The sequence below is a fragment of the Ammospiza caudacuta genome, chromosome 4 (genome assembly GCF_027887145.1).
Source record: "Ammospiza caudacuta isolate bAmmCau1 chromosome 4, bAmmCau1.pri, whole genome shotgun sequence".
Classification (NCBI taxonomy): Eukaryota; Metazoa; Chordata; class Aves; order Passeriformes; family Passerellidae; genus Ammospiza; species Ammospiza caudacuta.
Genome location: NC_080596.1, coordinates 63,906,973 through 63,929,240, shown reverse-complemented (window position 1 = coordinate 63,929,240; position 22,268 = coordinate 63,906,973). Strand labels below are relative to the sequence as shown.

At 35.8% G+C, this 22,268-nt stretch overlaps 1 protein-coding gene across 3 annotated transcripts in view; it reads left to right on the top strand.

The window, feature by feature from the left end:
- The window catches only part of TAPT1 (transmembrane anterior posterior transformation 1), a 49,263-nt gene that overhangs the window by 10,975 nt on the left and 16,020 nt on the right, over positions 1 to 22,268 (top strand). Inside the window, exons 4-8 of one of the 3 annotated variants that reach the window (XM_058803070.1) lie at positions 2,944 to 2,967; positions 11,666 to 11,828; positions 15,570 to 15,705; positions 16,501 to 16,598; positions 16,773 to 16,842. In XM_058803070.1, coding sequence (XP_058659053.1) covers positions 2,944 to 2,967; positions 11,666 to 11,828; positions 15,570 to 15,705; positions 16,501 to 16,598; positions 16,773 to 16,842 — 491 coding nt within the window. The remainder of the gene's footprint in view (positions 1 to 2,943; positions 2,968 to 11,665; positions 11,829 to 15,569; positions 15,706 to 16,500; positions 16,599 to 16,772; positions 16,843 to 22,268) is intronic. The other 2 variants (XM_058803071.1, XM_058803072.1) reach the window with 2 other exon arrangements.

The following is a 22,268-nucleotide window of genomic DNA, read 5'->3' as shown; positions in this document are numbered from 1 at the left end:
TCCCTTCATCCTGACTTTTCTCTCAACATCTCAGTGGAGTAATTGAGCAGTGACTGTTCTGTTTCTCTTCCAGTTTACTCTTCAGCTTATTTATTTCCTCATAATTCTACCTTCTCTTTTCAGTGTAGAGAAAGATTATATTACCTTTTTTTTTTAACAATGAAACCACATTCTATATAAATGGGCTAATTCCTGTCTATGGTGTATTATGCAAAGTGCTTAAATATTGGGGAAGTGGTTTATAGCCTCTTCCACATGTTGGAATATTTCATTCTACGGAGTTCTGAAAGGAAACAAAGAGTAATGTATCTCAAAGAAAATAGTTTACTTTTTCTGCCTAGACAGTGTAAGCACTGTTTGACTTCTGTCATCCTTCCTCATCACTTGATCTTTCCTTTTGAGCAAATTTAGTTCTCTGTTTTTGTCAGAGCTATATTGGCGCTGACAAAGCAATCTTTTTAAAAACTTCAAGAACTTTAGTCAGAAGAATCCAAGATTCTATCTTTGAGTGAACTAAATGCTTTGTTTAATTACTGAGATCAAACTGGCAAAGGCTGAATCATTGCATGGTTTTGGTAGTTTTGGCAGGTGCAATTGCATTAGTCTGTGCTCTATAAGTGACAGGGTGCTTTTAAAAAAATTAACAAGCACTTTACCAAATTAGATAACATCTTTTGAAATTAGAAAAAAACAGCTCTACTGTATTTGTATTATAATGTATTCCTAAATTATTCCCTTTGAATCTTTTAGACTATTCTCACCTTATGAAAACATTCTTTGACAGCATAAAAGATTCATTGTTCCAGCCAAGTATGTGCCAAGGTAGACAGAGCAGTGGACCTGGTGGAGTTCTGTTTGAATTAGAGTCCTTGGTGACAGGTTCCTAAAACTGACTCTACCCAAGGTTGAAAGTTTCATTTTACAATTCAGACAATTTTTTTATCAATACCTCAGACCCAGAGATTCTAGGTAGATTCATATCACTTCCTCTTTTGAAGCTCTTTCATAGAGCTAACTTATAATTTTTCCTGAAAATATGTTGCATGCCAATAAAGGGCAATATGGAAATGTGGAAAATCTCTTCTGTATTATTTGTGAGGCACCATGATACGAAAGCTAAAATTACACGTGAGTGAAACTCTGATAAGACTCCCAATTTAATTATGTTTGAAGGCATTTTCCATCATCTCCACAAAGCAAGAAAGGATTTGGGAGGGAAAGTGAGGGGTTTTTCTCCAAATTGTAGTTTTCTCAAAAAAATACAGTAGGAGATTATATATTTTCTGACATGTAAGGATAGATTGACAAAACCTTTACAAGAGACCTCCCACACACACCTCATCTGCAGGGGTTCCCCACCCCCCCACTGGCAGGAGTGGGTCCAGGGATGAGGGCAGCACCTTGATAGTGGAAGCCCAACAAGACCCTGCTTTGTGTGAGCAGCACCCACCCACCCCTCACATGCCTCAGCACCTCCAGAGCTGAATCCCACCAGGAACTGGAGCCTGGTGCCAGTGACACCACAGTTGTGAGTTCAGTCCCTGTGCAGGCCAGTCATTTAAGAGTTGGACTTAATGATCCTTGTGGGTCCCTTCCAACTCAGAATATTCTGTGAATTTTTCCATGTGGAAGTAGATATAGGTAGATTATAAATACCTGTTCAGTATTTTTCTTTTACTCTGCTCTCTAAAATAAGTGACTTAAGGTCCTGTCAGCAATAACATTAATAACTTCAGCTATATTGCATGTACATCTTAAAATTCTCATTTGCCTCCTGTGAATTTACAGATTCATGTTTTTCCGTAAGAAATAAATAGAACAGCATTATTCTAAGAAAGAAACTGTAGAAATAAGGCATATCTGGAACAATAAAACAAACAAATACAGTGGCATTCTTCTTATGGACATTATTTGTTCATATTATCAAGCTACTAAAAAATTTTGAACCTCTGTTATACACTTAGTCCCAAGCCTTTTTTTCTCTTTGAGGAACTTAACTATGAAATCCATAAGCTTCCTTTTGTCACCTGAAGTTCATTTAGGAAGTTGTGCATCTGCCCACAGAAATGTTCAGCTTTCTACCAACCAAAAAAGGAAGATACATTCAATTTTTTTCTGTAGTATACTCTCAGATCAAGTGCTCCTTTCTCCTTTCCATAACAGTGCATAGTGTAGCAACATTACAACCTTCTCTTTCTTTCTTTCTTGTAAATCAGACCGAAGGGAAGAGCACTTTCACTTCCTTTATAGGATGGAATGTTGTGTCACAGGATTCCTCCTTGGTGAGTAAATCCTGATTTTCTTTTTATTTCTGTGCTGTCAGGTCAGCCAAATTCGCACATCTACAGGTAATCAGTAAAAAGCCTGGTTACAAATGAGTAGTATAGCTAAATTAACCAACATACCTCAAAGGAGGAACCAACACTTAATTTTCATAACAAACACATGAGATTGATTCAGTGCAATTTGTGGTAGGTGTATTTTTGTGTAACTGAAATTATTTCCACAATGATGTAATCTTAGTTTTAAAGTAGAGTGCCTGTGGACCAAGTTGGCCCAGTATAGAAAAGGCTGTCTTGGAAAAACTATAGCCCCTGCTGTACTTGAGTTTATAGTGCCTTAACCTTTTTGAGGTTTCTTCTAAGTACTGCGTCAGTCAGGTTCATAGCTATATTTTTGTTTGTACTTAAAGCAGGTTTTTTTGTAATGCTTGACCTCAATCTTAGGGAGTTCAGAAAGTTCATTGCCAGGTGTCTTGGTATTAGACTCATAGATAATTCTATGCGTAATAAAATACAGCAGTTTCGTATATGTTTGTTAACTATCTTCAGTTGTATTGGATTCTGTTATTTAAAAAATAAAAGCCTAATGAAAGCTTATTCTAGCTGTCACTTATTTGAAACCTCGTTTTGTTGTTTTTTTGTTTTTTTTTTTTTGAGGCAGCTCTCATCGGGGCCTAACAGCAAGGTTGGTTTTGTTTCCTTCTTAGCATGGTCTCGTGCTGTATTGTGTGCATGTAGCAGCTTTTTATTGTTTGAGAAATGCAATGCCACCTAATCTTGGCAAGCTTGGCTCTCAATTTCTTAGAAGTCCACATTTGGGATGTATTTTTCATATAATTCTGTAGAATCCCAATTGTACATGAGTGAAGTCCTGCATAGTGTATGGTGTACCGCTTCTTAAAATCTCAAACTGGAAATTAGATTTTCTCAAAATAGCCTCTTTTCCTGAAGCCAAACTTGATCATAATTGTAGGAAAACATTTCCAATAGATTGCATAGTCAATTTAAAAGAATTTTAGTGTGTATTTATGTGGGCAAGTATACACTTCAGACAACCTCACTTGGATTTTATTTTCCATTACATCTTTAATTATGCTAACAGGAAAATATACCCTTATGTGTTAATGTAACAATTTTAGTTAGTGCTTCATGTAAAATTAGAAATTTATGACACCACAATTCTTTTATGAAGGATATCTTGAAGAATAGAGAGTCTGGTAAAAACTACACATAAAACAAACCCCATTGTTCAGTTTCCGTCCAAGTATCTTCAATGTAAAATGGAGAGAGAAAAGATACCTAAGCAAAATTTTAACTAGACCACAATATCAATAACTGAAATATATTATATATATACTCCTCAATGGTTGCCTGTTTGAAAATGTTAGCATTGAATAAATAATACAGTTAGAAGAGGTTTGCTGTAAAATACATTCTTAAACTGGTAAAATGCTAAAAGTCTTCTTCAGTGTATTAGCAGAACAATAAACCCAAATAAAAAGGACTTTTAAAATGTCAACATTATTATTCTTACAAAATCTTTAAAATATGTATTTGTGTATGTTATTAAGATGAAAATATCCATCTAAAACATTTTTGCAGTGACACTGTATTCATATCTTTAAATTACTGTATATATGACATCAGTATTGGAAATTTTGTATGTGTTGACTTCATAGGAGTAATTGTTTTGAGTAATATGAGTTATTTGGATGAGATTAAATAGTCTAAACTAAAGAAATCCATTAAAATGAAGTGAATGGTATCAATAAACAAGAAAATACATTGACTGCCTGTTGATTTAAAAAAAACTTAACAAAACAATCAAAACCCAAATTACTCTAAAAGATGATTGGAAAACCATATGTAATCAGGCTAGTGAAGAATTGAGGAGCCTCAGGAGGCCTGTAAGATAAAAATAAAGGAATCATATGACATCATGTGACAGTCTGTGCAGTTAAGTTTAAAATAATGTATTCAGAGTGCATATGGGTTGGATGCCAAAGTAACTAAGTACTCAGACAAGTGTACTTGTCTGCAGATTACACAATGTAGTGAAAGCATTGTTCATTTTGTAATGTTAGTTGCTGAAAAACATACGAGAAGCAACTGTAGTGACACTTCTTTTAAGCTTTTTTATACAGCATACAGCAAGAACAAATTTATTTTTGTCCAGGTTGCATTTCATATTCCAAATGGTTTAACTACTTTAAATTCAATAAGCAAATCTTATTAAAATACCCGACACACAATCTTGGTTTTCTTGGAAATCACTTGCTTAAGGATTCTTGTTCATTAGCTACTTGTGATTTTGAACATATTAAAGATAAATATTGGTAAACTGTGATTTATCTTTAATAACACTGCGTGATGCTGAGTAAATTCAGTTGTACAACTTTTGGAGCAAAAACAAGTTTGGAGGGATAGATACCAATGCTTTGAAAACCTTGAGCTGCTTTGCTTCTTTAATTTATGAAAGAGAAACTAGCAAACATAAAGGATCAGTAGTGTGACCATCTGTGTAGTCACAGCCCCTGTGGTTGATGGAACCTAATGCTTTTCCACCACTAGATGGAGACAGAAGACTTACTGCTGTATAAGATGTGGATCATGGCATTTTGAGTATGATGTTAAATAGAAATACCTTGAAAATTACAGACGGATAACTAGTTCAACTAGTTCCTTAAACTTTCAATTGAGTTTGCTTATGATGAGCACTGGTTTTCACACTAGAATTTTCTTCATTGGGTAGGTGTTTTACATAAATTGTGATATAAGTTTGACTTGATTTTGTAACAGAGGGGATTTTTTACAAGAGTCACAAGTCATCTTGAAAAAAAAATTACTGTTTTTCCTAAAGCTTATCCAAGTTTGTGGGTAGCCAGTATATTGGGTAACATTCTAATTAGATAGTATTTTAAATTAATTTTATAGAGTATACCAGTATTCTAGAAGTAATTCTACATATTTGTAAGGCAATTTGCTTGCTTTTAGCTTTCCAAAGGGAGGGGACATACATGGATCCAGTGGTTTTCTAAACAGAGGAAAGACTTGGATTTACACTTTCTAAATTTCTCTCATGGTTGACAAACCATAAATTGGAAAGTTTGAAGCATGAGTATTAACCCTTGGTTTTTATTGTGTTGTAAAAAGTGGGGTTGTTCTGTAACGCTGATTTGCTCAGTTCCTGGTTGATGCCAGTCAGTGCATTGTGGAAATTTTGTCATAGTCTGACTGTGAGCTGCTGTAAATACTGCGGGGTAAGCATTGAGTGTGGCATGCTTCTGCTTTTTAACAACTGACTGGGCTGAAACAGAAGCATGCTGAATAGAGAGGTATAGTAGTGTGGCTTGCATAGTATCACTACGTCAAATGAATAATAAGCTTGTATATCCCCTAAAGTATGGATTTCTTTGTTTGTGGTGTTTTTAGAAGTAAGGCTTTGTTTCAGTGGAGGTTTTCTGTCGATTAGTAGATGTAAAGATAAATATACCCAGAGGCTGAGGAGTTTAAACATCTTGTTAAGTAGATGCTGTAGAATGGTGAAGTCTCTGTGTGAGTTTTTTTCTGTATTGTCATAATTTGTTGGTTAAATTACAGTGCAAGAGAGTTTATCTCTAAAGGAATGCTTGGATTTTCACTGAATTCATGCAGATTGAAGGATCATCTCATGTTTAAACATTTTGGTGTATTCAGTGTTAGTAATAGTAAAGCAATATAAGATTTAACATAGTGGATAATAGAATGGATAAGTCTTACTCTTTACTATTAAGATACTTGGCTGTTTGAAGAAGCTTTAAAATTTGATTCTTTGATAGTTTAGCCTATACAGCTAATGTGGGAACTTAAGACTTACCATAATGAAACCACTTGTAAAATTCTGTAAAGAGCATCTTAGAGAGCATGACCTAAAGCAAAAAAAAATTTAAAGTAGTAATGGAATAATCATAGAATCATTCAGTGTTTTGTGTTGGAAGGGACCTTGAAGATCACCAGTTCCAACCCCCCTGCCATGGGCAAGGACACCTTCCACTAAACCAAGTTGCTCAAATAATCCAGAAAATAATTAGATGAGAAGATATAAGTCATGTATCGTAACAAGGTGCTTATGAAGGACAGTCCAGATGCTCTGGATCATTTTATTTACTAGTTTGAGGTGTGAAAGTTGTGAGGTAAATTATATCCAGCTAAATTTTGAAACCATGTAACATTATTTCTGGAATCTGGTAGGACATTAGAGGAACTACATCTTGGACACAGGCTCTCATGATACCGTCTTTCAAGAGCAGAGTTCACTAAAGCCAGGCAAGTGTTAATATTTAACTCAGTTGTGCAGCATCACTGTGTGCCTGGGATAGCTTTGAAGGAAAAGACTAACTGCTTTCTGCAGAAAAATTGTACTGCCCACTGCTTTGTTACCTTGCTGCCAGAATGATTGAAGTTGCATTGTTGTAGTGCTCTTTAATTATTGTTCTCATTTTGTCACTCATGAGAAAAAAGACCCACATGTAATTTTCATCTGAAATCTTCCTGTTGGTATTCTGTCATACTTCATGCACAGCTGTAAAAATGTGAAGTGTTGGAAGTGAGCTAAGCTGCTTCAGCTTCTCATATCTCCATTCAATGGTTTCTAAAGTTGTACAATATCACACTCTGAGTTATCTCATCAGCTCAGTAATGTCTAATTCTTAAAACTTGGGTCCCTACTTTCTAGTGAGGTATTGAAATTACCAGCACTATGCTATGTTTTTCTTGTTTGCTTTTTGGCTTTTTTGTAGTTGTCATAGCTTGGCAAATGTGAGCTTTTAATTTTGTTTATTTGAGATTCTGTGGTACTCATGGTGTGCATGACTGCAGCAGTATGAGTTTGTGTGTGATATTAATCATGAGGTCTGATTAATTAGTGCTTAAGATGTCCTGAAAGTACTTTTCAGTGTTGGCAGTGAGTAGTTACTGGAGACAATAAGTAAAAACACATATTAAGGAAAATGAATGCAGAATGCTGGGACGCTCTGACAGGCATGAAATCGCATCAGCCTGTGTTTGTTTCTGTGTGTTAAATAGCTTAATGCAAAGGAGAGGAATGATTTGTGACAAATACAGATTGAACTGTGTGCCTGATGGTGCAATAAAACTGCAGTGGTCAGCTCTCACTGAACACTGACTGCATCATTTCATTGCTGCAGGCTTTGCAGTCAGTTCTGTGTATTCACCAAAAGGTGACACATCATGAGACTTAATCCATTTACTTGATTTCCTTGTCTTTGTAGGAAATAATTATCCCTTTATTATATGCAGAAACACACCTCAAAATCCTTTTTTAAATGTTATTAACCAAAGTGGAAGATGATTCTGCTACAATAAAAATGCTTCTATGGATTTATGGAGGAGACATGTTAATCTCTCTCAATTGGAAACATGTTAGTGATACACTGTAGGTTACTTGTTTAGGCAGTATGAAAGGGTCTTTTCTAGTGTACAGTGAAAGAAAACTGGAATATATTTTAAATGCTAGGATTGTCTTACTCTTCTTACTTTGTAGAAAGCAGTCATCTGTTGTTAATCTTTGCAGTAATCCCTTGTACTGAGTAGAGGGATGCTGGCAGCTCTTCTGTCATCAAACTGAGGAAACTATGAGGATATTTTTGTGACTAAGATGTTGTGGTTTAGTCCCAGCTGGCAACTAAGTACCACACAACCACTCACTCCTTCTGTCTTCCACCCATGGGGAAGGGAATTGGAAAGTTTTGGTAAAGCTCGTGGGTTGAGATAAGAACAATTTAATGATTGAAACAAAATATGCTAATAATAATACTAAATATGATAATAATAATAGTAATGGAAAGGAGAAAGAGAGAATCTAGCAAAACCCTAAGAGAAACAAGTGACAGAGTTGTCCACCAACTGCCTGGTACCAGCCAGTCCCTGAACAGTGATAGACCCCATTCTGGGTAACTGTCCCAGTTTATATACTGCGTGTGATGCTCTGGGGTGTGGAACTTCCCTTTGGCCAGTTTGGGACATCCTGTCCTGGCTACACTCTGTGCCAGCCTTCTGTGCACCTCCTCACTAATGGAGCAAATGACACTGAAAAATGCTTGACCCAGGGTGAGCACTTCTTAGTGACAACCAAAACATTCAGTGTGTTGTCAGCATCCTTACACCAAATCCAAAAACCAGCTACTAAAATAACAGGCACTGTGTCCCAGCCCAAACCAGGACACTTGTTCTGAAGTTGTCACAGCATTAGTGTTGGTTCAGCTTCCTGTGTGAATGAGAAGTGCAAGAAGTTATTTAGAACTTTGAATAGAACATGGACAGATTGTATTTTTAGTTAAAATATCAAAAAAAGTATTGTTTATTGCAGGTTTTTTTCCTAGTCACACAGACAGACTAGTGAGAAACTAAATCTAAGTTAAGACAAGGGGACAAGAGGACTTCAAGTTTTGCCAGGGGAGGTTTAGCTCAGATATTAGGAAAAATTTCTTCACCAAAATGATTGTAAAGCAATGGAGCATGCTGCTGCTCAGGGGAATGGTAGAATCACCATCCTTGGAAGTACTTAAAAGACGAATAGACTGCTGTTTAGTGATGGACTTGGCAGTGATCAGTTATCTCGATTATCTAAAATGTCTTTTCCAAGCTAAATGATTCTGAATTACTCTAAAAATATTTGAATGGGATCTGTTCTACAAAAGTTTAATTCCTGTAAAGCACAGCAATCAAGAGTAGTTGATCTGACTCTTTAGGGCAGCTTTTGAATTTCAATGATAATCAAGTTTGTTCTGTACACATCACATTCTCCAAATCTTTTATAGGATGCTGTGTGCAAGTTGGTATGCAACTTGATAAAGAGTTAGTCTCTTGTGACAGTTTTCAGAGTTGAGACCACCTTTAGAAGAGCAGTTGTGCTCCTGGTTTTATGTAGTCAGAATTTGTAGTGCCTTGTCATGGTTGCTGTGTGCATTTACATTGGCTTCTCCTGAGTTGGTTTTACTTGAGTGTAGTCAGGTGAGCATCAACACAGAAGAGTGCTAGAGTTATCAGTACAGAACATCTGCAGCTTGTGACTGGTGGTTGAGCATCCTTGATGTAACTTGTAAGCCAGAAAATCTTTGATGTGATATTCTCAGTCTGTATTGACTTGTGGTCATCAAAGCATTTTCCTTTGACAATCTTTCTGGACTCCTTCAGAAGCTTTATAATAAACAGATTCTACTCACTAGTGCATTTCAGTGAGACCATCCTATTGTTAAAACTGGTACCTTAAAAAACTTTTAAAAGACTCTGAGTGAGATTTTCAGGTGGGTGTCTCTTTTGTTCATCAGGTTTTCTCTACCAGGTATTCACTACTTCTCTAATGATGAGGTAGTTGTTGACTGGAAGAATGAAGATGCTGATGTTCTGAGTAATAAATTCTGATTCTCTTTTTCGTGTGCTAAGGCCTGGCATTACTGTTATGGCATAGAACCTTTATGACTGTGTCCCAATCTGTATTTCAGGGTTTGAGTGTTGGCTGAGAAGCTTGCACAGAAATGACTGAATGCACTTCCAAAATGGAAGTAGATTGGAGGAAAAGGAATATGCTGTTACTCAGCCTATGAACAGTAATCATAATCATGGACTTGTTTAAGTCTTGTAAATATTTCAATATATACTATTTTAATAACTATAATCATTTAAGTCAGATGTCATTAAATAAGGCAGTAAATTTTCGAAGTGTGATTCTACAGGTTGAGGAGGGTGCATTTTTTTGTGTGTCATGCAAAGACAATCATAGCCTTTTTAAGCAGTGGGCAAAAGGTATGCATTCAGTTTTCTTTGATTTTTTCAATTGGTGTTTGCAGTTAAAACTCAGTTTGGGGGCTGAAGAAAGGAAGAAAATTCACTGAGGCGTTTTGTCAAGGACTTAGGCTGAAATAAGATATGGTGTGAATATTGTTTGTTACTGGAGCACTTGTGAAGGCAAGAAAATATCTCTTAGGGAGAGAAAGCCTATGCAAGCAGTTCTGGTATGCTGGACCAGGTTGAATTCATTTATTTAGAATGTAATTGTTTTTAATAAAGTTTATGCAGTAAAAATTATATGATAAAAGGAGCAGTTGCTCTCTGTTCAAAGTGCTATACTGTAAATCTGAGAGTTCTGGAAACTTTCTTGCTCGTACTCCCAGCAAGAGCAAGGACCTCTTTGCCCATTGTGGAATGTCATTGTGTGGTTCCTGGAGTGATATAATGTGTGAGTGTTGTTTTCAGGGTGATTTCTTTTGGATAGAAAACAACAAAGAAATCCAAACTATAACACTCCAGGTGTGATTAAATTGAATGAGTGAGGTAGCAGGGATTTTAGACTTCTCTGCAGGGTCTGAAGAATTACTCCAGAGGTCATAAGTAGCTGTTTGGATGTTTTTTACAAATGGCATACATCTTTACAAGATAACTCTTAATTTTTTTTCTAAATGTGTTATCAGTTCATGGGAACATTGTCTAATGTCTGGATGACTTACTGATTTAAGAATACAGAAACTGAAAATTCATGGCTTGAATTCTGCTAATTGCTTGCAACTTCTTTGAAACATTAGCTTCTTTAAAAGCATTTCAGTGTATTTAAAAAATATATATATTTAATAGAAATTATTTCCTCCTTTTTTATATTTAATTATCAACCTTTTGATGTAATTCATAGGCTTTTTAACTGCTTTGCATCCTATTAATATTAAACTAAATAAATAGACACTTGAATATGGCCTTGTTATTTCACTATGCTTATGTATACTGTTGTAGCAATTGAGATAAAGCCATTTTCTTCCTGTAGTTTTGCTAGGTAGGAATTGTGTAATGATTCCTTTAGCCTCCTGGGTTACTCATGGAAAACTTCTGCATTTGTTTCAAAATCAACTTCCAGCTCTGATGTCAAATTACTTGCATTTACTGCTGGAGAGCTTAGAGCTAAATGAAGATACAGAATTTGCAACCCGTTCCTCACCACCTGCTTCATTATACTGAAATAGAAGATGACTGTTTCATATCTTTTTGATCATAGTGAATACAATTTCTGTGCCTGAGGAAGTCAAAATTATAGAATTGTGTGGAAGTGGGAAGTTAAATTAGAAACCAAGGGCATGCATACAGGTTATTGAAAAGTGGAAGCTCTAAACAAATATAATGTTTTAATTACAGGGATGTAGCTAGTAAGAGACTGTGATCCTGTTTGTAAGTGTGATCTATAAATGTGGTGGTGGAGTGAGGGGCAGGGGAGGAGGCATAATAAACTACATTAAAATATATCCATGAATAACAGCTGTCTAAATTCATAATGTGTTAGTAGCATCTGTATTTTGTGGGTATATGACATTTAGTGGAACTTTCTGCCCTTTCTATTTCAGTGACAGACGTTTGCTACAACCTGCTCAGGTATGTGACATGCTCAAAGGAGTGATACTGGTCATCTGCTACTTCATGATGCACTATGTTGACTACTCTATGATGTATCATCTGATAAGGGGACAGTCTGTCATAAAGCTCTACATCATCTATAACATGCTTGAGGTAAGGATGTTGACATCAGAATATGAAGCATGCTTTTGTCAGACTATTAAATGTTTTGTGTTCCAGTATTGACTTAGAATGTGGCTTATCTGGTATTCTCACAAATCTTCACATAGATAATAAGCACAGATGCAGTGAAACAGGTTTGTGAAAAATCAGGGTTTAGATACTGTTTCATAATGCCTAATTTATGGAGCTTATTAATCAATTTCATAGCAAGAAACTTGAGGAATGGAAATGAAAGAAATGTCTTATGAAATGCCAGATAATGAATGAGGTTTTGAACTCACCAAGAAAAGTAGAAGCTGTTGATTTGAAATAATGATAAGATCCTGAGAAAGAGGAGAGAAGGAAGATAATAGAATACATGGAATTTGGGTTTTAATTCATCATTATGGAAATATAGCTTTCATTGTATGCAAGGACACATGTTACAGCTTTACCTCAGTCCTGGCTAGCAGACACAAGTCTTTAAGGTGAATGAATGAATGAATGTAGAAAATGAAATTCTGTTTTGGGAGGTAGATATAGAGAATAAAGAGAAATTCTGTCAAGAAAAACAGTTTCTGTTTTTCTATTAATGTAAAGCATAAGATTTTTAAATGTGCTTCTGTGATCAATGGTTCACAAAGTAAATAATGTTTTCATGGGCACAATCTTATCTCCATCCTGCAAATATAGGACATGTAGGAATACAACCTCTTAAACGGACTCAATCAGAGCTTTGTACACAAAAGTTATTCTGCTAGGTATCTGGGATTCCTGAATGATATATTAATCCTTATTTGAACATCTGTTGTACCGTTGTTTGAAGACTGCTGAAACAGGGTGACATTTTGCAAAATCTGAATATTTTGTCTGAAGGAATTTGTTCTTTCCTAATAAAATATGAAAATATTGCATAAAGAATACACTTTGTTATAGTAAGTGAAATAAATATTATACAAGCCACCCCAGTTGTTTGCTCATGGGTTTTTGTTGCTTTTGATTTTATGTTTGCTGGAAAATATGTACAAATATTAAATTGGCACTGAGTTGCTATCTAGATTTTAGTTGTGTGGGGAAATACTCATCCATATATAGTTTCATAATTGATTATGAGAGAGATTATCACTTACTAAATAAATCCATGTGCTTAAAATAGTATTTTCTCTTTATTTCAAGACTACAAATCACTTAGTGCTGTACTTTTCTCAGCTTTATGTGCTTACCACATCATTTGAAGCAATACTGCAGTGTTGCTGTGAATTGGAAGCCATGTGACATTCTGTTTGGAATGAGGAATTGAATTACTTTGCTATGTTTGGCAGAACCAAATTGTGTGTTTAACTAAGAAAAGTGCTGCATTGTTTCTTTTAGGAAAGGGGGAAGTTTGTTACTACTCGTGGTTATTAGAAAAGTTATGTTAGACATTGAATTTGGGAACAGTATTTAATTTCCATGGTGTCTCATGAAACCCAGCATGCCAAGCAGAGTGTGTGTTTCTAGGGGACTTTTTTCCCATGACAGGTTGCAGCAGTATTGGCAGAAAATGTATCCCACTGAAAGCCTTGGATAGTCAGCTTTCAACAGTTTGAATATTGGCTTGCTTAGACTGCTTTGGTGATTTTTATTAAAAGTCTTTGCTACTGATGCAAGCAATTTTTTTAAGGAATTCTTAATATGCTCTTTTTTAAGCAATATGCTTTACATATTTTCCCAAGTTTTCAAAATAAAGAAGATCTTTTCAGTCTAGTAAATCACTGAGCAGCAGAGATGTTTACAATGTCCTAATGTTTTCGGCTGTTGGCAAGTCCAGGGAGTATTGTCCTGGACAGATATGAGGAATGCAAAATCTTCAAATTATGTGCTGAATGCTCCCAAATGACAGGCTAAGGGGAGCATTCAGCACATTTGGCTTAAATGACACTTTTCTTTTGTAGATTCAGCCCCACCGGCTCCTGCTCCTTGTGAAGCCCCAGTGTGCGTTACGCTGGTGACAGCACTCACCATGGAATTCTGCTGGAGCCTGGAGCCGGCATGTAGGGTTTAGGTAAGTCACATTTGGAAAAGCAAGCAACAATATTGTGTGCTGGGTTTTAATATTTTCCATCCTTTCAGCAAAGAACCAAGGACTGCTTAAATAGAAAGGAAAGCAAAGCCACCATTTTATCTATTAAAACCCTCACAATATTGTGAACAAAAACTTACCAAACTCTTAAGTTTCTGTAGCTGGTGTTACTACACCAGGTGTAATTACTCAATGGGTCATCACAATGAGCAGGAACCAAATAATGCAGACAATCTCAATTTACAAAATCTAAAAGCCGAAAACAATGCCACTGTAAATATCTCTCAAACTGATGGGGTTGGGAACTTCAGATTTATAATAATTCATCAGCCCATGGCTTTGTTTATTTTATTTCATAGGTGATTCTTAGAGCACAGCACATTGTACATTTGCTTGAGGCATCCTGTAAAATTTTGTTTTAATTCAATGTTCATATTTTAGGAAACTTCATTCAGTAATAGTGTCAGAAATAAGTATGACTTTCCTCACTTCAATATCTTTACCTTGACAATTATGTAGTATAAAAAGTTGGGAGATTATCTGAAGTCTAGGTTTCTGTTATCCCAAGAACTTATTTTCTGTCTAGTAGGATCAGTATTTGCAGGGACATTGTGCACCTGGTTCTGTACTGCTGCATGTTGATTTAACATGTCCAAAATTGTTGTTTTACAGAAAGGCACTAAGAGAAAATATTCCTTGTCTTTCTTAAGTAGAGATAATCATCTTTACCTGTTTCCATTTGGTTGAATTAGTAAGCAATGAGAGATAGCTCTTTTTTTAGCCAGACATGCCAAGTTTAATTTTTGAAGTTCTGGTTTTGCTGCCCTGTGCAGCTTGGTCTTAAAATTATTGAACAGCAGTGTATAGACAGAAAAAATGTTGTTCTGTGTGATGATTTTCAGTTTTATATGTTTGTTGCTGATGAAATGTTGGGAACTGGTGGAACTCCCTATGACCTTTCTTGCTGTGGTATTAAATTACAAGTTCAAAATGCTGTCCATACATTTTCTATCTTTAGAATTGCTGCTGGAGGGGTTTTTTTTCTATCTGTGTGTATATTCTTTGGACTATACTCCAGGTGTTTGGTTTTTTTTCAACATATTTTCCCTTTTTGGCAGACTTTCAAGTCCCTCTTAATCACTTGTTTTTGTGTTATAGTACTTTTAATTTTGAATTCTACTTTATGTAGACATTTGCATTAAGTATATACTTCAGTGTATAGAAAGCAGTAAAGACAAGTCTAATTTCAGGCTTTTTGCACCTGTAAGTTAATGTTCCCTGTCATCTGGAATTCACTTTTTTATTGTTGAGTTTTTTTCTATTAAACCCAGAGGGATGGGGAAAACATTTTAAATGGTTTGATACAACATACATGCTACTTTAAAAAAGGCTGAGGTTTAAGTTTTACTTGAGTATCTTTCAAGAAAGCATCTAAGATAACAATATATTATTTTTTATTCCAAATACTGTTGCAAAGGGGATAATAAATTTGAAAGGGAAAGTAAACTGCTTAAACAAAAGGAACGGTGTTGCTGTGAAATCCAGAGAGAAAATGGAATAAGTAAGAGATCAAAAGTGATATATACGTGAAACCTTTTTTAGATTGGGCTATACTTTTAGTTTGAAGTGTTCTTGACTTGGGCTTACTCAAGTGTTGGAGAGAAAAAAGCAGTAAAGTTGTTCTTGTTTAGGTGGCTGATCGTCTGATTTCTTCATTTGGACAAGATATTTTGGATGCTCTTTACTGGACAGCTACAGAGCCTAAGGAAAGAAAAAGAGCTCACATAGGTGTGATTCCTCACTTCTTCATGGCAGTGTTCTATGTCTGTATCCTTTTCTTGGATAAATTACAACATTTTCTAAGTTAAATTACAGAGTAATTGCTCTGAATTATTTTATTTTAATACATTTGAAAAATTGATAGTATTCCTAAATCAGTCTTCCTTTACTTGAAAAGTAAGATTGCCAATACCACCTGCTTTAAAAGAAATAATCCCTTCATGATGGTGTACCTGTAGTAAAATGAAAAGCCATAGTTGGATAGTTCATGGAAAATTTTATTTCTATTTGGTTTGGAGTATTTTGGCTCACAGGGCCTTAAAGATAGAGGGGTTTTGTTATTTAATGGTATGTTAAATACATCTAGCATGAATATATTTTCTTGAAGTGGAAGGATAAACTAATGCATATTCAGGATGCAAATGTTCTCAGTGTGAAATAATCTTAAAATGAATTTATGAATCTAAAGAGATACTGTAGTCCGGTAGTTTTGGTAATGAATTTAAAATTCTTAAAATTTTTCCCTATTTTGTGTGAAATCTTTAGGCTAATTCTGCATCTTTACCTGAATTTTTTTCTTCAGATTGTATTGATGTTTCTACAACTAATGTCATTGGATTCTTTTAGAGCAAGAAAAATTAGCATCATTATTACATGCTACAAAGCACTGTACATTTATTACATACATGTAAGTATTGTCTTGCTGTAGGTCTGGTTTACAGGAATGTGGAAACTTTCCTGTTAAACTTTGAAAGCAAAATAGGAGATCTGTAGTTCACTGCTCTTCAGTACTGTTGTGCAGAAAACCTATTTCAGATATTGTTCCTTAACCCTGCTGTGCAGTCCTGCATGCTATTCTCATAATGGTTCAAGCAACAACCCTTAATGTGGCTTTCAACTCCCACAATAAATCACTGCTTACCATCATGATGTCCAATAATGTAAGTATCTAGCTTTATCATATAGCTACCCTCATTTGTTTCAGAATCCTATGTCTTTGTGTATCATATGTCTTAAATATTAATATTTTAAAATTGCATCTTTTTGATAATATTATTTGTTTAATGTCAGTTTTTGATGAGTAAAAACTAACTAACTGTTTCTAAAAATTGCAGTTCGTTGAAATAAAAGGAAGCGTTTTCAAGAAGTTTGAGAAGAACAATCTTTTTCAAATGTCAAATAGTGGTATGTATAGCAGTGCTGATCAGGACAAAATGTGGACAGAGTCTGTTTATTTAATTCATTAATGTATTTAATATAATCAATGTATTTAATATTATTCTTACTCTAAACATTTTACCTTGGTGAATTTGAGTGTTCTGACTTGCATTCCTCATCATCCATTTTACTGATTGGTTCAGTAGGATGAAACTGAGATCCACTTCAAGGAACACTTAGTCCTTTTATGGCAAGTTTTTATTTGAGGTGCTAAAACAGCCTACTGGCTTTTTGCTGAAATGCCCGTGCTTCCAAGTGATCAAGCCTTCTGTTTTCAAAAAATTGACTTTATAGTGTGCTGTATTGACACAGAGATCTCAGAATGCATATTGTTAGGTGGCTGTGAGGATGGATCTTGAAATACCTCCCCTCAACCCTAAAACAAACAAAAAAAAAATCCCAAACAAATAAAACATCAAATCAACAAAAAACCAGTGCAACAAAGTAGCTGATATATGAGGGGCATACCAGAGATTACTCTAATTTGTGATGTGTTCCCAAGATAATAGGTAGAAGGTACTTAAGAAGCATGCTTCTGGCACTTCTTAACTCTGTTGCTGCTTAGGATGAATTTTGGGCACTTGTACTCAGTGTGTCTCATGAGTAAAAGCTGTTCAGGTACCCTTTGATGGAGATTCTTCCTAATACTGATGTCAGCCATTTGAAATATTTATTGAATTCTTGATTTTAAAGCCAGTAGGAATGGTTGCACTTTAAGGCTGTGCTAGAGCTTCTTTGCTTGTACTGGTTTTGTAGAATCTCAGAATGCCCTGGACTGGAAGGGATCTCAAAGATTGTCTCATTCCAACCCCAGCCATGGGCAGGGTCACCTTCCACTAGACCAGGTTGCTCAGAGCCCCATCCACCCTGGTCCCCTCCTCCAGAGGGGGGACATCCACAGCTGCTTTGGGCAACCTGTGCCAGTGCCTCAGCACCCTCACAGTGAAGAATTCCTTCAGTATATCTGATTGTAATTTCCCCACTTTCATTTATACAGATGAGCACAGAAAATAGAACATATTCTTTTCATTACAGCCTGAAGTTTTTAAACCAGATAACTCAAATATGCAATAGGTTAAAAAATAGCTACTTATTTAAAAACAGATTATTCATATTTTTGTATCATAAGTTAAATTTTCAATAGGCTTACATCAGGTTTTGAGTTCTGACTATTGATATGACCTCTGTCTAGTTCATCTGCAAACTTCAATATTATGTGCAAATGTTCTGTAATTCTGTGGATGAAAGACTACTTATGTAAAACCTTAAATATATCACAGAGAATTATATAACAGAAAATTAACACTTAATTTTAATCTTAAACCTCCCCAAAAAGATCTTCCCAGATAGGTTGATAATGTTTATTCTGTGATAATAGTATTATTTTCAGTTCCAAGATCTAGTTACTTATATTTTTAAAATCAGACATGTTTAATTTTACAGTGAGAATGCTAAAAATGAAATTTACTTAACTATTGACAGAAAACCTAGATAAGGTTTATTATTAGTGCAGAAAATAGTTACAACTATGCATCTAGCTCTCCTGCCTAAAGGTGTGGCCTCTTTCATGTTGAAGTAAGCTAGGGACTGATATTAGAAATTGCTAGCAATTTCCTCCATAAAAAGAAAAGGGTATCAATATTTTATTGCTGGACATTATTATTGAAGACCCATAATAGCAGAACCAGGTCGTGCTTTATCAGTTGATGGAAGAAGTATTGCCATTCATTAGTGTGGGGATGGAAGCAGTGAGTTCATACATAGAAGAGTGCACAAAACAAGCTAATTTATTCCTTTCAAACAGATCACTTTTCCTGGAACACCTTTCAGTATGGTTATAAATAGCAGTGGTTTTCTTCTCAGAGATAAATAACTGACAGATTTTTAGTAGAGCTTTTCACCTCTTTTGAACTTGAACAGATTTACTGCATCACAGCCTCAGTAAGGATGGAAGAGTTTTGTTTCAATTCATGTATTCTGATCACTTTAGTGTCCCTTAAATGTTTTATTTCATGCAGCTGAAATGGTGGTGCATCTTTTGATGGTGTATCTTTATGATGGTGGTGGCATGGTATGCCAGTACTTCATCCTATCCTGGAACTGAGGCTAGTCTGCTCCTGTCAGCTGAGCTTCCAGTTAGCCTTTGGAGTGTCTTGTGTGTCCTAGACACACTGTGCTCAAACTGCATGCCTGGGCTGAACTAAACTTCTGAAAGGAAACACTAAATCTAGGCACTCCCATATATTCCCCACCTTTCTCTGCTTCTTTCAGTAATTTTCTGAGGTCTGCAGTCATCTGTAGGGTAATGGTGGCAGCAGTAGCTGATGAAGCTTGGACACACTGAATGGATTTACCTTTTCTGGGCTCAGCTCAAAGTATTACTGTTATTGAACAGTATTTAAATGTTTTCAACTCAGTGTAAATGTACTGATTAATACACAGTAGGTAAATAATTTGAGGGGAATAACAGGAGTCTCACAGAGGCATCTGAGGAATTTCTCATAAGTAGGTGAAACTTTCTTCTTATTTAGCATGTTAATCAAAAGAAAAATATGACATAGCAGAAAAGATAAGCAATGACCACAAGAGTAGATGTTGTGTTCAACAGAAGTTACTACAACTAAAACTCAAAAGCAAGTTTTCTTGTGAATAGAAGTGTGAGAACAGAAATGAACTGTGCAAGCTGTACGTTCTAAGAAATGCCCTGTATCACACATTGAAATACCTTGCAGAGCCCTGCCTGGCTCAAGCTTCTACATAGTATGACATCAGGATAGGAAGGGCCACCAAGCTACTGGAAATTGTGAAATCATTTTCACTTGGCATTGTGCTCAGCACCAGTTGGTGGATAGCAAGCTGATGTGTAGCTGTATTATTTTTATCAGTATTTACATTTCTGGACTTAATGGAGTCAGTGATCCTTCTCACCTTTGTATGGCTATTTGAAATTCTACTGTAACTGCTAATCCACTAAAACTTCAGGATTAAAATAACTCTGAATCATCTACATAAAAATAAATTGAACAGGACATGAAATACACATAAGTTAATTGTTATCTAATAAAACTAAACCTGTTATCTTTTAGGGGCAGATCAACAAAGACCTTGGGGCTTCTATAGCTGCTTTACACTGCAGCTGCAGAATCTGGGACTTCAACCATGCTATTCCCAGAGCTTTGATTTGTCAGCTGCAGCAAAACTACTTTTGCATTGTCACCCTAACTTTTACAAGGAAACTTATGTACACCCAGGCAATCTAAACACTGCAGCCATTGGAAAGCACTTCTATACAGAAAGCCTTTTATTTGTTGTATCAGAAAGAAATATTTCCCTAAATTTAAATAGTATATTCTCTTTTTGAAATAGTTATCTGTAAACTAATTTTGTAGGGTCAGTATTAGAGAACAAGGAGACCAAATTATAAAGAGAAGTTCTTTCATCATTGTTGAATGCCCAGTGTGCTGCCTTCCTTTATGCTTTTAAATGTCTTATTTTAATTTCAAGCTGTGCTCTAAATTGAATTTTTTCACAAAAGTCAATTGTACCTCATACAAAGAAGTGCATTAGATGTAGTGCATTAGGTTATTTCCTTCAGTTCGTTATTAGGCCTGACTCTTCCTTGTTTTTTAAATCTCCTGTCTCAAAAATTTAACATATTTATTCTAAAGTTTTAGGAACTTCAGTTTTCTTCTTTATAATTCTGTACTTTTTCTTCTCTCTTCTTCTTTGTTCCAAATTTATCAGTCTCTGACTTTGATCTCAATACTGAATAGCCTTTATTTTTACCTTTGGTCTTTGAAATTTGAACTGCTTTCTTGTGTGGCTTTGGGTTTCTTTAATACCATTATTCTAATCAAGTTGTTTATTTTAAGGATGAGGGATTTGGGGGCAGGACTGTGTTTGAGATTGGTGTGTCCTTGATGGTTCCTTGTTCAGTGATTGATCCTTTCTTGTGCTCTGGTCACTTGTTAAGAGGTAGTTGGCACTACGGCTGTTTAGGAGTTGCTGAGATGTAAACCAAGAGATCTTCTTTCACTTCTAACATGCTACAATTTATAACTAGCTTTTGATCTAAACATATAAACAGTGGGATTAGCATGATATTTTTTTTTTTCTTTCTGGTTTGGAAATCCTGCATAATGTGTCAGGAAATCTGGAAGGAAATAGCTGTGTGTTCTGAAGACTATTTACCCTACTTCAGGATCTGTGTTCCTGGGCTCTCACTGTGATGCAGCCCAGGACACATTTGGCTCTCTGGGCTGTGAGCAGCGTTGCCAGCTTCTGCCCAGCCTTTCATCCACCAGAACCCCCAAGTCCTTCTCAACAGGGCTGGTTTGATCTGTTCATCCCCAGCCTGTGTTGGTACCTGGGGCTGCCCCAGCCCAGATGCAGCACCTTGCACTTGGTCTCATCACACCTCTTGAGACTCCCATGGGTCCAGTTCTTGAGCTTGTCCAGGTCCTTCTGGATGACATCCTACCCTTCTGGTGTGGCAACCTCAGCACTCAGTCATCTGCAGTTTTGCTGAGGGTGCACTCAATTCCTTCATCTGTGTTGTTAATGAAGATACTAAATAACCCTGGTCCCAATATGGACCCTTGAGGAGCAGCACCTGTCACTGATATCCATCCAGATTTCATGCACAATATGTCATCAGCACTGTGCATGGCATGTGCTGACAAGAGACTGGTCAAGGGAATAGATACATCTGAATTAGTGCTACATGTCAGGTTTTTAACACTTCGACTCATAAACACTGAGAAAGCAAGCTTCTTAATCATGTCCTTCTGGAGGTAGCTGGAGACCATTTAAAATGTCTTTGGCCTGACATTTTGACTCTCATTTAACCCTGACTTATAATGGCAAGGATTATTGAAGCTATACTGTATCCTGACAAAAAAACAGTTATGTGCTATGCTTATCATATATATTTAGTGGAATACATGCAAAAGTGAGTTGAAATGGCTTATATCAATGTTACTAAGCATTGTCACCCTGGAGAATGAAGAGATCAGTTTTGTTTCCACTTTACTCTTTGTTCTGCTGAAGCAGAATAGAATGATTGCCTCCTGCTAGTACCTGTGCTATCTGTAACTAATCACTAACACTGGTGGTTTGTCACTGTTTTGCCAAATTAACAATTGCATTGATATACTTTACCTTTGTTGTTCTTAAGAGCGTGAGCAAGTGTGGAGCCAGGGATGTAGCTTCACTTGTTCTGTAGTTCACCACGTCATGCAAGAAGTGGCAATACATGGTAGAGGAGAATCCCCTCACCAATTTAAAAAAAATGATGAACATATACAACATCAAATTAGTTCATAATAAATTATGAAACATTACTGTACATATTTTGTATTCTGGAATTTTAATTAATATTTAGGACTGATTAC